This window comes from Gekko japonicus, unplaced genomic scaffold (genome assembly GCF_001447785.1).
Source record: "Gekko japonicus isolate JY-2015 unplaced genomic scaffold, Gekko_japonicus_V1.1 scaffold145, whole genome shotgun sequence".
NCBI classification, from domain to species: Eukaryota; Metazoa; Chordata; class Lepidosauria; order Squamata; family Gekkonidae; genus Gekko; species Gekko japonicus.
Genome location: NW_015173678.1, coordinates 1,747,055 through 1,761,966, shown reverse-complemented (window position 1 = coordinate 1,761,966; position 14,912 = coordinate 1,747,055). Strand labels below are relative to the sequence as shown.

The 14,912-nt window shown below is 47.3% G+C and overlaps 1 protein-coding gene across 1 annotated transcript in view; it reads right to left on the bottom strand.

The window, feature by feature from the left end:
• Positions 1-5,777: 5,777 nt before the first annotated feature.
• The window catches only part of MPPED1 (metallophosphoesterase domain containing 1), an 84,084-nt gene continuing 74,949 nt past the window's right edge, over positions 5,778-14,912 (bottom strand). The window contains exons 5-6 of the mRNA XM_015422972.1: positions 6,374-6,832; positions 5,778-5,950 (exon numbers count right to left, since the gene is read on the bottom strand). Coding sequence (XP_015278458.1) covers positions 5,778-5,950; positions 6,374-6,832 — 632 coding nt within the window. The remainder of the gene's footprint in view (positions 5,951-6,373; positions 6,833-14,912) is intronic.

Here is a 14,912-nt window from a genome sequence, read left to right as displayed (position 1 = left end):
AAGGCGAGTGTAGACACAGCTTGCCAGACTTGTGAGCACCCTTTTCTGCTGTCTCCTGCAGCTAACATCATAAAGTAAACGAGAGACCTCCAAAACCTTAAAGTATGTATGGGAGTGGGATTGCTAGAGGAAAAAAGGCACACGTTTAAACATCAATACAGAATTTATTGAACAGCAGCTATTAATGGTAAACCTTAAAAAAGCAATCATGAACAACCACAGACTTCTGTGCACCATGCAGTTTTGGTAATGTGCTGATGTAAAGCAGGCAGCAACCTTTTGGTTCAATGTTAAGGCGACAACACAATGATACATTGACCCTCCTGTGGTTTCCATAGCTATGGTAATTGTGACTACTGGAAGGTCCCACATGAGGTTAATGTAGAGCACTACCATGTCATTTCAGTAGAACATCATGTACACCACCTTAATCTGGCGGAGCGAACCATGGTCCGACTGTGGAAGGAATTTGAGGGGATCCAGCTGACCGCTGCAGTGGCAAGGCAGGAGCAGGAAGAAGAATCTGGTGACAGTGAGGGGGTGCAGGGGAGGAGGACGATTTGTCGCCCACTCTTGGACTTCTTTTGATTGTAATTTTGTTAGTGAGGGTTGGGTGTTACATTTCTTGTTTGTTGGTTGTTCCAGGTATTGTTTTTAAGGGTGGGATAGGTGTTCCCGTTCTTGTTTGTAAATAGTTGCGTCTTTTTTCACATTTATGGTTTTATCTCACATACCTATAAAGTTTAATTGTTTTTCCTCTGGAAGTGTGATAACTCAGTTATTTTAGAGAGAGCACAGAAAACAGTGCCAACATCACCGCATCCCTGAAATACAATGGAGGACAGTACTGGATAAAAAAACCCCAAACAGGACAGAGTGAATGTGTGGAGCCAACATTTCAACCAAGCAAACAGTCTATAGCAACAACTCTAATCCATGAAAGGGGAGGAGCTGGGGGTTGGCCAGACTCACTCTGGTGGAGAGTAGGGTTTTTTGGCCTTGATGACTCGCTTCCAGTGGCCAACGCGGGGCATGCCATGAGAGGAGACTGATGGCTGATCTTTGTCTAGTCGTGGTGCCGCCATCCCACTGCCACCATATCATTGTTGTGTGAATTCCCAACATCACCATCCTCATTCCCTGGGCTGTTTAGATCCACAATGAGTGCTGGACAAATAGTGTGTATATTGGCCATCTGCAGGGCAGCCTCAGCACCCCCAACATTGTCCTTGTGAGGTCTGTCAATGCGGTGAGGGCGACCTGCAAGATGCCGCATGTGGCTTCACGGGACTGCCTCTCTTCGTCATATGATGCTGACATTACCTGCATAAAGTCTTCCTGGTCTTTTCTACCCACCTCAAGCAGCACCTTGTGCTCCCTGGTAGACTGCAGCATAATCTCCTCTCCAATTTTCTGAAGAGCTGAAACACGCTTTGTCCTTGCCGTTATAATGGTCAAGCGGGAATTAGGTGACAAGTCAGAGAGGTTCACTCCTGGTGGAAACTTTGGGGGGGGGGAGGATGATCATTTGCCAGTGACCGGTTGACATGCAGCAGACATCAGCTCCTGTCACCACTTCCTAAAGCCCTGGTATACCACGTTGCTTGTTGGTCGGGGGTGGAGACTCACCTCCTGCATGCTTCAACCTGATCGGATGTAAACATACAAGTAGTGCACAGTGGAAAAAAGATGTGTTAATCAGTGGACAGATAGAATAAGGTTGTGGTTGTGATTCAGAAACACACCACCATCACCAAGAAATGTCTTCCAATCCATGCATAGTTATCAATGCTGATCCTGCGCACTCCAGCAGATCAAGAGATGGGGACGGTATGATTGCCTACTCACCCAAGTATTGGCACCTTATCAGGCTCCCACTATCTGTTGAATTTCTGTCTGGGTGACTGGTTGACATCTTCACTGTGCCAGTTTTCCCATCATCAGGGGAAGGGGCAGGGACATTTTTTGGGTGGTGAATGGGAGGGTCAAAGTATTCCGCACCGTGAAGTGTTTTGGACAAGAATATCCCAGATGTCTACCTGTTGTGTACTGGGTTCGACGTGTAGAGAAGACAGACGCTCAGTGATTAACAGCTCATAGTTTTACTGGTACACAACGCAACAACACAATACCGGCCGGGGCAGCCAACTATGTACAGTCCCGGGGGCACACCCACCAGTCCCATTGGAAGGTTTGAACTTCCCACCACAGTTCCGATAGGTGTTAACTGGGAGGCTCAGGATCCTAGTCCCTATTATTCTTACGGAGCCAAGCTTGGGTTGCATACCGCTGGTGCCTAGTGGCGGTTAGTGGACATAACACCCCTCCCCCCATAGTATGAGCCCAGCCTAGGTGACATAGTCTTTGAGATAGGTTGGGGGCTGGTGCTCTCGCGTTGAAAGCCTCGGAGCAGGCACAGGGCGTCGGAAGCCTTAGCTGGCGGAGTTACCGGTGCGCTCGGCTGCAGTGGTGGAGGAGCCTCTTCCGGTGCCGGGGCAGAGGCAGGCGGCCTGTTGTCCAGCTGTGTCCTGGGGATGGGAGCCTGCTCCTGCAAACTACCACTGTCGGTTTTGCGGTCGGGGCTGTCTGGAAGGTCTGCGTTATGGTTACCTGAAGCAGGGGTGTTCTCCGAAGCCGGGAGCAGGCGCCGTCTCAGCTGGTCGACATGCCGCTGCAGGACCTGGCCACCTTCTGTGGAAACCTCGTAGGACACGGGACCTGTGGCGCAGAGTATTCAGCCAGCTAGCCATGGGGAGCCCTTGCCATAGATCCGGACGTATACTGTGTCCTCCAGGAAGAACCCGTGGGGCGCCTCCCTCTGTTTGGACAGACTGTGCGACTCTGAGGCCCTATAGGGATGTAGTCTGTCCAAGAGAATTGCGGGCCGCCAGCCAATCAGAAGTTCTTCCGGGCAGCAGCCATTGACTGGGTTGGGAGTGGTCCGTTGCGCCAAGAGGAAACGGGCCAGACAAAACTCCCAGTCCCCCTCCATCAGGCAGCTAAGTGCTTCTTTAGCAGTGTGCACCATCCATTCCGCCTGCCCATTGGGGGCGGGGTGGAACGGGGCAGACCTCATGTGCCTGATCAGGTTGCTGTGGAGGAACTCCTGGAACTCTTCGGATGTGAATGCCGACCCGTTGTCTGAGACGATGATGTCGAGCAGCCCGTGGGTCATGAAGATCCAACGAAGGGCTCAGATTATGGCCTTGGAGGAGGTGGCAGAGACAGGGCTTATATCCAGCCACTTTGAGTAGGAGATGACCGTGGCCAGAAATAGCAGTCCATGAAATGGTCCAGCGAAATCAATGTGGAGCCTTGACCAATGCGTTCTGGTGGACTCTCAAGATTGTGTGGGTGCGCTCAGTGGAGACAGCTGGATGGCTTGGCACGTTTGGCAGTGCTTCACCCAAGCCTCCACTTCCGCATCAATTCCTGGCCACCATATGTAACTCCTGGCCAGGGCCTTCATGCGGACGATCCCTGGGTGGGCTTCGAGCGGGGCTTTTAGGACGTGGTTACGCAGGGCACTGGGGACTACCACTCTGTCCCCCCACAGTAGGCATCCCTTGTGTGCAGACAACTCATCCCTGCGTGTTGTGTAGGCCGCGAAGATAGGGCCCGCTGCGGCCGTGGGCCACCCCCTCACCACCCAGCCCAGAACTCAGGAGAAGATTGGGTCCCTGGCCAAGCAGCGAGCAACGTCCCTTGCCTGAAGGGGAGACTCAGGGAGGTCCTCAACCAGTAGGACGTGGTGTGCCAGAGGCGGGTCGGCCTCGATGGACAACGGGTAGGCGGCTATAGGCGTTGGCATGACCCATAGCCTTCCCGGGGCGGTGTTCGAGGGCATAGTTGTAGCCGGACAGAAAAATGGACCACCGGAGGACCTGCGGCAAGAGGACCTGTGGCGTCTGCCAGTCCACAGCGAAGAGACCGAGAAGCGGGTGATGGTCTGTGGCAATGGTGAAGGGCCAGCCGTAGACGAAGTCATGGAACTTCTTTACGCCCGCCACGATTGCGAGACCCTCGCGGTCAATCTGGGCGTAGTTCCGCTCCACCACCGACAGCGTCTGGGAGTAGTATGCGACAGGCACCTCCTGCTCGTCTGGGAGCTGGTGGGCCAACACAGTGCCCATGCTGTAGGGGGAAGCGTTGCAGGCAAGGATTCATCTAAATGTACCAGGACTTCATTAGAGACAAGCAGCACTTTGACACCTTTGAATGCGGCGGCTTGGCGGGGCTTGTTCAGGAGGCGGTGCAAGGGCTCTGCAACCGCTACCTTGTGGGGGAGAAAGGCGTGATAGAAGTTCAAGAGCCCCAGGAACGCCTGGAGCTCTGCCTTAGATTTGGGCGGGGGAGCCTCAATGATGGCATTCACTTTGTCCCTAGCCGGATGGAGGCCGTCTGCATCGACCGTGAAGCCCAGGAAATCAATGGTTGGAACCCCCAGCAGGCACTTCTCCCGCTTCACTTTCAGCCCGGCCTTGTGGAAGTGGTGGAGGATGGCGCGCAGTCTGGAGGCAAACTCGACCGGCATAGCCACGGCGATCAGCACGTTATCAAAAAACGGCGTGACGCCCGAGATCCCTTTCAAGAGAGAATCTATCATACATTGAAAAAGCCCCAGGGCCACGCTGACCCCAAACTGCAGTCTCTTTACTTTAAAAGCCCTTCTATGAGTTACGATGGTTGTGCAGTGGAGGTTGCCTCATCAACTGGGAGCTGTTGGTAAGCCTGGGCAAGATCGAGTTTGCCAAAGATCTTCGCCCCTGCCAAAGTGGCTAGCACATGGCTTACTACCGGGACTGGATAAGCATGGTCCTGAAGTACCTTATTTAATGTGCACTTGTAATCCATGCAGATGCGGACGTCCCCGTTAGACTTAACTGGGGTGACTATGGGGGTCTTCCACGCTGCCTGGGAGACCGGTTCTGGGACTCCTTGTTCTACGACACGGTCCAGATCCGTGTCTATTTTTGGTTTCAGAGCGAACAGGACCTTCCTGGAACGCATGCAGATGGGGGTCACGTGGGGGTCAAGCTGCAGGGACAGAGGGGGAGTGAAATGCCACGTGGCGCGAGATCTCTGATGGCCTGGGAACAAAGTGATCCTGGAGCTCCTTGACGATCTCCTTGAACGTGATGTCAGCTAGCTTGGTTGGTGCGAGCAAGTTGCAAGCTAGCTCCACTGTGGCGGGGCCACATGAGCCGATGAGGAGGCCCTTCTTCCTTCCTTCATCGGTGACCTCATGGAATACCAAGATGGACTTGAGTCCCTCAACCCAGGCTTCCCAATGATACGGCCAGATAGGGTCGAACGGTGAAACCAGTCCTGATCCCGGAGCGACTGCCATCGTGCTGCATGGTTATGGCAGGGAAGTGGCTTGTGCACCTTCATTGCTCATCTGTTGAAGCAGCGGCGGTTCCTGGTCTTCTTCTGGTGCCCCAGTGACTCAGCCAGCTCAGCAGGATTCCATCCTTGTCGCCATTGTTGCGTAATGGGTTCAACACGTAGAGAAGACAGACGCTCAGTGATTAACAGCTCATAGTTTACTGGTACACAACACAACAACACAATACTGGCCGGGGTGGCAAACTATATACAGTCCCAGGGGCACACCCACCAGTCCCATTGGAAAGTTTGTACTTCCCGCCACAGTTCGGATAGGTGCTAACTGGGAGACTCAGGATCCTAGTCCCTATTGTTCTTACGGAGCCAAGCTCGGGTTGCATACCGCTGGCGCCTAGTGGCAGTCAGCGGACATAACACCACCCAAATTTCTACTGCTCCAGTGCACTGCAGATCCCACCACTGAACCACATAGTGAGGGTCACCTCCTGAGTGCTGGTCTCACCATACGCACCTTCTTGTGGTGGGAACTCCACCATCATTTCGTCCATATCCTCTTCACCCCCTTCTTCCACCTGATTCATGGAGATTTCACCATCTACTTCTGAAATGAACAGAAAATGTAGTGTGATATCAGTAAATTGAGTTCAGCGAGAAACACTCCATGGTCCACAACAGTCCCAGGTATTATAGCCAACCACACAGCTGACTCTGAAAACCAGATGGATAGAGTAATAGGGAGGGTAAGGCAACACATCTCAGACATGCCAAGATTGATATGGAAATATTTGTCTGGGTTCTATCAGGGCACATACCCAATGAAAATTCTTGGGAATTTTGTGGTGGAGTCTGAGTAGGGCGGGGGTTTGGGAGGGAGAGGCTTTAGTGAAATAAGATGCCATTGAGTCCACCCTCTAGACCAGTCATTGTCACCAGAGGGCTGGAGTTGCAGGGGGGGCAGAATGCTGTGTGAATTGGGGCTGGAGCCCTCACACACATACACATGGACTTTTAGATCAACACTCACCAAATGAGCTGACTGATCCGGATGGTGGCTCTTGACTGTCATCTACTGACTCTTCTTTGAGGGGAAACAGATCCAGGGTCGCTTCTTGGGAGGGAGGGATGCTCCTCTCATTGGTCCTGGGTACAGTCTTGTCCTCAAAGCTGTGTGGCAATGTCCTCCCCATCACACTGGCCCTCCCCTGCAGGATCTGGTTAAGCTCCTCATAGTAGGGTGAAGTCTTTAATGAGTTGCCCAATTTTGAGTTGTGGGCCACCACCTTCTTGTATGTCAGGCGAAGTCCCTTAGTTTTGGTCCGGCATTCCAAGGCAGTCCGCTGGTAACCTTTAGAAGCCATACTCTTGGCAATTTCTTGATAAATGTCAATGTTCCTGTGGGACTGCTGGAGTTCATTCTGCACTTTCTTGCCTCCCCCCAGAGAGCGATCAGTTCTAAAGTCTCTTCTCACAATGCCAGGAGACCCTTCTAACACCAACCATTAATGCAGAGTCTCACTTTCTCACCAAAAGAAGCCCCTGATGTAGCACAGGGAAATAAATTCCAGCACAGGAAACATGGCCACCAACATGCTGTGCAAACTAGGGACTATTTCTACCTCCGTCCAACCGATGTAACACAACACTTCGCTTTCAAATTTTGGCCCAAAGTGACCCTCTGTGGACTCCTGAACCTACCCAAACATTGAAACAAGTGAACGTGTGAGCATTGCCCAAAAAAAGGGTGAGTGGAGGTCCGGTTATGTGCATATAGCTGACTCAAAAAAATGGTAGACATTAACTGGAAGCTTCAGGCTTCTAAAGCAGCTTTTGCACCAGGAGGGAGTTCCGACATCCAGAAGTGGCTTGACATCATGACAGGAGAGTTCAGACAGTGAAAACAGCAGTGTGAAAATGGATGACTGGGAAAATACTGGAATGGACCAGGTAACAAATTAATACAGTTTGAAGAGGAATTAGAGTGGGAGCCCAATAACTGGGAATGGGAGGCAGATGTTGCTGTCTGATTGTGCAGTTTAAATCTACTAGGGAACAGTGACGACAACTGCAACAATCTCGACTGAGTGGGGCCTCAGTTTATACTATTGGATTCAGATTCTCACTCTGTTCTGACTGATCACTTCGTCTTTCCGAGGGATGACCAGTTTACTCTATAAAGTCTCTTTGGGGATTGTATCTCTTGTGGATTGAGGATGTCTGCCAGGTATGAATCCCTATCAATAAGTCAGGCACCAGTGCTTTTGAAAGGCAAACAGTACAACTCTTTATTCACAGAAACTCAGCGGGGGGGGATATTTGCACAGAATATATTGTTGTTGCTTGGTATGAATGCTTCACTCTGCATTAACATAGGCTGTAGTGTTTTAACTCTAAGTTTGTCACAGACTGATTTTGGTACCTTGATACCATTTGTGATTTCACTCTCCGGTAACTTTCTCTGTCTGACTCTCAGAGACTATTCCAGCTTTTCCACAGTCTCTTCCAGACCCCTAGTCCTTCCTTTAACCACCTCACAAGTTCCCTTGGAGGAGTGTGCATGTTAGTTTGTGAGTACTGAGGAGTTATTTCAGTTTCTCCTCTCCATTCACTATCCTCTCTCATTAGAGGGGACCAGTTAGGAGCATTATCCAGCCCTAGTTTTCCTCAAACTACTGGCGTGCTTTTACACTCCGCTCCAGAAGCTCCCTTTTTTCCAAGAGTTCACCAGCTAACACCCTTTACTGTCAACAGTCAACTCTTAACTGTCACTCCCTGAGAATTTCGAGTAACCTGCCCCCACCACTTTCAGTCATGAGACACAGCAGCTGTCTTGTTTACCTGCTGCTGATCAACAAACCTTTAGTTTGTCACAACGACTGATCAAACTGCATGTCTGACTGCACTCTAGATGTAACTGTGGCTAGATCTGAGTGACCCAGGAATGGACACAGTTGACACACCAGCCAAAGCCTGGCAAAAACACTCCAAACCACCACAGACACCTGATTTTCCAAAGTGACTGATGTGTTAAGTAGCATTCCCAAGCTGCAAACCTGGCTTTTCAAAGGGAACATAAGCCCATTCAAGACAGGAGAGATCTCAAGTCTCTGGCCTGCCTGTCTACTACCCACTGAACCTCTGTCTTCTCAGGATTAAATTTCAGCTTTTTCGCCCTCATCCAACCCATTACTGACTCCAAACACTGGTTCACAACATCAACTGCATCCTTGGAATTAAGTGGGAAAGAAAATAGCTGTGTATCATCCACATATAGCTAAGTACCCAGCTGGATATAGTTGGGTATCATCCACATATCAGTGACACTGCAGCCCAGGCCTCCTGTCCTCTTCCAGGGGCTTCATATAGCTAATAAATAGCATGGGGGATAAGATCAAACCCCATGGAACCACACAGGCTATGGGGCCACACAGGCTATGGGGCAGAGTAGAAATCCCCCAACACTGCCCTCTGAAACCGCACCCCAATAGGATTCGAATCACCATAACATGGCACTCCCCCCAGAGGCAGCTCAGTAAGATACTATGGTCAATAGTATTGAAGGCCACTGAGAAATCCAGCAGAACAACCACGGTCACATTTCCCGTCTAGTTCTTTGTAGAGGTCATCAATCAAGACTCTGTTCCAAGCCCCAGGGTGAAGCCAAATTGAAATGGGTCCAGAAAATTAGTCTCTTCCAAGAGCCCTGGGGCTGAGAAACAGCCATCTGCTCAAGCACCTTCCCCAAGAATAAAAGACTGAAGACTGGCTGGAAGTTCTCTAACATAGTAGGGCTTAGGGAGTTTTCCCCAAAAAAAACAGGTTTAATCACAGCCTCCTTGAGCATTGGTGGTACAACCCCCTCCCCCAAGGAAACATTTACTGCTCCCCTTACCCACTATCAGCCCCCCCCCCTCCAATGGCTTTTATCAGCCAGGCAGGGCAAGGGTAGGGTTGCCAGATCAGGGTTGGGAAATACTTTGAGATTTTGGGTGTGGAGCCTGGGGAGGGAACTCAAATGGGCCTAATACTGAGCAAGTCAAGACTTTCTCCTATTTGGGGATTTTGTTTTCAGCAGATCCAGGGGTCATTTCCTGCAGGAGCGCACAGGAGCGGAGCTCCGGCAGTAAAGAGCCCAGGGGGAGGGCACATGCAACAAGCCCCACCCCCTGCTCCCAGCAGCCCTCAGTCAGAGCAAGAAGCAGCCAGGTAAATTGCAGAGCTCCCCCCGCCCCCCCCAGTCCAAAACAGTCCAGTGGCACCTTTAAGACCAAGTTTTATTCAGGTACAAGCTCTCCCTCTGTGGTGTATTCAACTTAATGAAAAACTGTGTTTGTACTCAATCACTGAAACACCATGTAAAGCTTCATACTGGGCAAGGATCCTAATCTTACAATCCCTATTGGTAGCCCAGGAAGAGCCGACCAATCACCTACCATCCAGTTCCCTGAGTGGGAACGTCTGTGATTGGACTTTATCTTGACAATCCTATTGGTTGTAATGTACAGTAGGGCGTGGCTACATTAGCCGGGAGAGTTTAAAAGAAGCACAGCTACAATGCAAAAGGTGTTCTGGTTGTTCTGTTCTAGTTGTGTTACGCGTTGCTCAATAAAGCTGAATCACTTGCTGAAATCTGACTCTGACTCTTTGTTAAGTAGTCGACTTAACACCCTCCTCTGCGAGGACAGATCTGCACGTTCCCCCCCCCCAATAGCTAGCAATCCAAAACAGTCCAGTGGAGCCTGAGCGGTGGGTGTCGCCTTCTGGCACACTTCCGGTGATGTCAGGGGGTGTGGCATATGCAAATATTATACTAATGAGCTATGCTAATGAGCTCCTGCACCTCTTTTTCTATGAAATGACCCCTGAGCAGATCTGTCGTGGACCCCCAACTTAGAACAGTGCTTAATAAAGCTAAACCATGCACAAGCACCATAAATAGGTTCTTCCAGAATAAAAGGTGGAAATATATTCCTGGAGCAGTGCAAGCTTTTAATTTGAACGTGGTTCCACTCATCCTTTATGGCTCAGCTATTTGGATTAAAGCTATCTCTGATAACATCCATCAACCCTTAGCCCAAGTTCTAAGGAAAATACTGAATATTCCCTGCTGTGTGTAAAACATTGTATTGCAGGTAGAATTCGGACAAATATCCTTGGAAGTCATAGCATGGCTTTATGCCTTCAAACTGTGATTAAAACAGCTCTGTGCCAAAGATGGTTTGTTCTAAATTGAGATATCCACAAATCGACTTGGATGAGAGCCCTGGATGAGAAACTTATGATAGTTGGAATGTTGATTAATGATATTTTTAAGATGGACACATCTAAAGCATTTTCTCTGATCAGAAAACGTGTCCTAGAAATCGATTATAGTAGTCTGATCTCAAGAGCCCCCAGAGTTTGCCCACTCCTATCTTTTGGTCTTTCTATCCCAAGATCTTTACCCTGGATATGTACTATCTTACCATCTCACATTACTGTAGAGCTTTTTTGTTTGCAAGATTGAATGCTATTGCTACAATGGTTTTACAGAGGAGATTTTTGAATAGGCCTATTCTGACAGAATCTGCCCTTGTGGCCTTAATAGGCTAGATGCATATCCTTCCATGCCCTGCTTGAATGCAGGTTCTTTGAGAATATAAGGGATCGCTATATTAAACCTTTAGTCAACCATCTGTCCCCCTACACTCTGGAAACCTTGGCTCTTTTGCTGAGTGATAAGGACCCTAAGTTTAAGCAACTGCAAAATTTGTCTCAGACCTTTTAGCCCTTGGATCAAAAAAATAAGAAGCAAGTATTTTCTGCTGCTCAAGATCTGTGAATCAGTGAACTTCTAAGGGGATAAAAGAAAAGGAAAGTTTGCAAACTCTGCACAGGCCAAAATTCATGAAAAACTTTAGTTGCTTAGCTGGTTTGTGCCTATCCCTAATGTAGCACTTCCTCTAAAAAAGGCACACCAGTCACTTCAAAACGTAAGATTTCAGTTTAAGATTTCTGAACAGCTTAAATTTGATTCATTTGTTAGCTAAAAGAGAAGAAGAGGATGGAAGGTGGTGTTTGTGAGGATGAAGTTGCTGGTGTGTTGTGATCCTACCTGGCTTTTAAACTGGCACCAGGCAGTTTGATCCTGTATTGAGCAGATGGTTGGACGAGATGGCCTGTGTGGCCCCTTCCGTGATTTTATGATTCTATGAGTGGAGAAAATTTTGAATGGTTTTTGCATTTTGCTCCTTTGCATGTTATAGGTTTTCTCCTTTCTACATTTCTAATGCATGCATATTAGACCTCTGTTAAGGCTGGGGTGTCTCTGGCTCTTTATAGAGGAGAATGAGAATAAAGTGCATTGGTCAACTAAGAAGAACCAGATAATGGTAGCTAAATTATTTTTTTTTATAATTTTATTTTCAGTTTTCCATAACTTACATACATTTATCTCCCATTTTCTAACAATTTTTGCAAGATTTAGGAAGAGGAGACACTCAGTCTGGGAATTCAGGAAAAAGTGCACTGCAAACTATTAGGGGCTGCAGCCACAACCCCCTCTCTGACACTCAAAGCACTTGAGACACATTACCTTGATGCAGACTTTACAAAAACTGTGTAAGACTGGTCAGCATTATTATCACATTATTGAGGTGATAGCACTGAAACTGACCAAGCCTTCCTACCAAAACCTAACAAGTGCTTACCTAAGGCCAGCTGTGAATAAGAGACTTTCTAGTTTGCAGATGCTGTCAGACCTAGTAGGGTGAAAGGTAAACAATATGGGTGCCCATCTGCTTTTCATACCAACAGCGGTGGTCTTAAGAACAGGGCAGCTTCCCCAGACCCTGATCTGGGTTTCTAGTTTGCAGATGCTTTGGGAGACGGGGAGGGCTAGGGCTGCCTGCTGCTCAGCTGCTACCATGCTACCACAACTTTGCCCTCTGGCTCCCTTGCCACAGACCTGCATCGTCCTTGCCTTGCAGGCAGGCAATGTTGATGGGGAGGAGGTGCTGCTGCTTGGGCTGAGAAGACTACAGAGGCCACTCTAGTTGGATGCTGGATGGTGATTTCTCCCCCGCCCCCACTACAGTGAGCTGAGTGGTGGGGTAACTTGGGAGGTTGTGCGGGATTAGGGAGAATTGAGGGGTGGGAATGAGCAGTGCTTATGTATTTTATCTCCTCTTTTCCCCCTACAAGTGGATCAGACCCAAAAGTAGGCTTCAGACTTTCACCACAGGTTCTCTCCCTGGGAAGGGAAACCTGGAAGTTCTCTCCTCAACCGTCACCTAGCAGTTAATCCCCCACCTGTGCACTCCATTCTCCTCCCCCAATCCACAGTGAGAGGGAGAAAGGAGATCCCCACACACATGCATGTGTCTCTGTCAGTGACAGCTGAGGAGAAGTCACAGCTCAGATCTGTGTGTGTACTGAGAGAAGTACTGTTGGCAGAAATGACTAGGCAACAAATCTAAACAGAAGTTCAGTGGCACCTTGAAGACGAGCAACGTATCCAACATAAGCATAATAAACATAATTCTTTTTGAATTTTGCTGCAAAAGACTTAACACAGCAACCCCTCTACGATTAACCATTTAAGTAGACAATATCTCCCTTCTCACTCCCCTTGACCAAACATGTCCCACTTTCCCACAGTGGAATTTCTGAACATACATCATATATGTATCCCTCAGCTTAGCAGAAACAACTAGGTAACAATTTCTCTCTTTTTTCTTTCTCCCTCCAACTGCATTAGGTTCTTGTCTTGGAGGACTTTATGGGTGAGAAGAGGAAGGTCTCACTGGACCTTTGTTGGACTTTAGCATGGGGGCTGGGTCTTAGGTTGGGCAAATCTTTGCACTGTTTGACTCAGGATATCCCTCAAGAGAAAGTTTGTTGAGGAGTTACAGAAACTTCGTCCAGGACCTCCAAATCACTAAGACAACCCATGCAAACCGGGACCAATAGCAGCCTAGGGTGAAAGTGAGGGAGAAGCAATTTCTGTTGTGAAAACCTCTAGGGAGACACAATCCCACAAACTCACAATCTCCTCTCTAACATTAAAACCACATATGCAGTCAATGAGGAACATGGGAATTAGTCAGTTAGGAACATTGTACTGTACTTTATTGCTTCATCTTAGCCATAGCAATCAACAAAACACAAAAAAGAAAAGAAATACAAATAATATTAATATCAAATTCTGTCAATACAAATTATCATATAAAATAATAAATAAAACAATAATGCAGATTGACATAACCTTATTAATAAGTCTAAATCCATAAAACCATATATAACAATTTAATAAATCCTACCAAATGGAACATATTGAACAAATTTATTTATAAATATAATTTACTTCAATAATCTTAACTGTATCTTGGTAACTGATGGTACAAACTTTGCCATTTGCATTGTGATCCATCTATGTTTATCCACCAGTAACACAACAAATTTATTTTCCTCTGGCCTCCCTAGCAAGCACTGTAAAATATTTCTAAGGTACTTCTCCCAAACAGCTACATATCTTGGGCATCAAAACATGAGCCAGATCTTCAATGAATTAGTCACAGGAGCACACATTCTCTCATCCAATGGGATCTTATTGTAACGGCCCTTCACTACTGCCAGTTGTAAGATATCCATTTGAGCCCAAAGAAAATGCCTTTCTATATTCTATAACCATTAGGTATATCCTGAGATGGATTTATTTTGAAGTGAGCCAGGGATTTTATTTCGATACAAAATTAGCTCCAGAGAGTCAGCAATAATAATAAAGAGAACACATGCAGTGTAAATTTATTTTTTATAATTTCTAATAGGTATAGATTTCCAAATACCCAGACTGGAGCACCTACAACATTTGAGGGAGTAATTTAGATTTAAACATTTCTAGAGTGGGGAATACTAATGAACCACCTATTGTCCTATAAAATCTGTATAATCCAGATAATACTTTATTAAGTTTCTGTCTAGTAAATCCAATATATGTTGTCAATGATCCTGACTGATGAAAGATATTTAAAGGAAGTCACCTGTTCTAATAAATTGCCATCCATTGTCCACCTATGTTACTGTATCTGCTTGCCAAAGACCATAATCTTTGTTTTCCCATAGCTGACCTGGAGTAAATTCCTCTTACAATATAGACTAAATTGATTTAGCAGTCTTCTGAGGCCAATTTGTGTCTGAGCAATGAGTAACATATCATCTGCATATAGAAGAACAGAGAGGCCCTACTGCCAAGCCTTACTGGGGGGAAATGTGCTCCTGTAAGAAAGTCCACCATATCATTTATATAGAGATTGAAAAGTAATGGCACTAAAATACAGCCTTGGCACACCCCTTTTGAAGTTGTGACTGTCCATATAGGCCTAATCTATCTTTTAATGAAGTGTTGGAGTAGAGTCTTTGTATTTGCTCCAATAGCCTATTATCTGTTCCAAGCTTGCACAATTTCATCCAGAGGTGCTACCTTGAAACTGAATCAAATGCCACTTTGAGATCTATAAAGGCAACAAATAATTGGCTAGATTGTCTGTGTACATATTTATTTATAAAACTCTTTAATAGAAAACAAT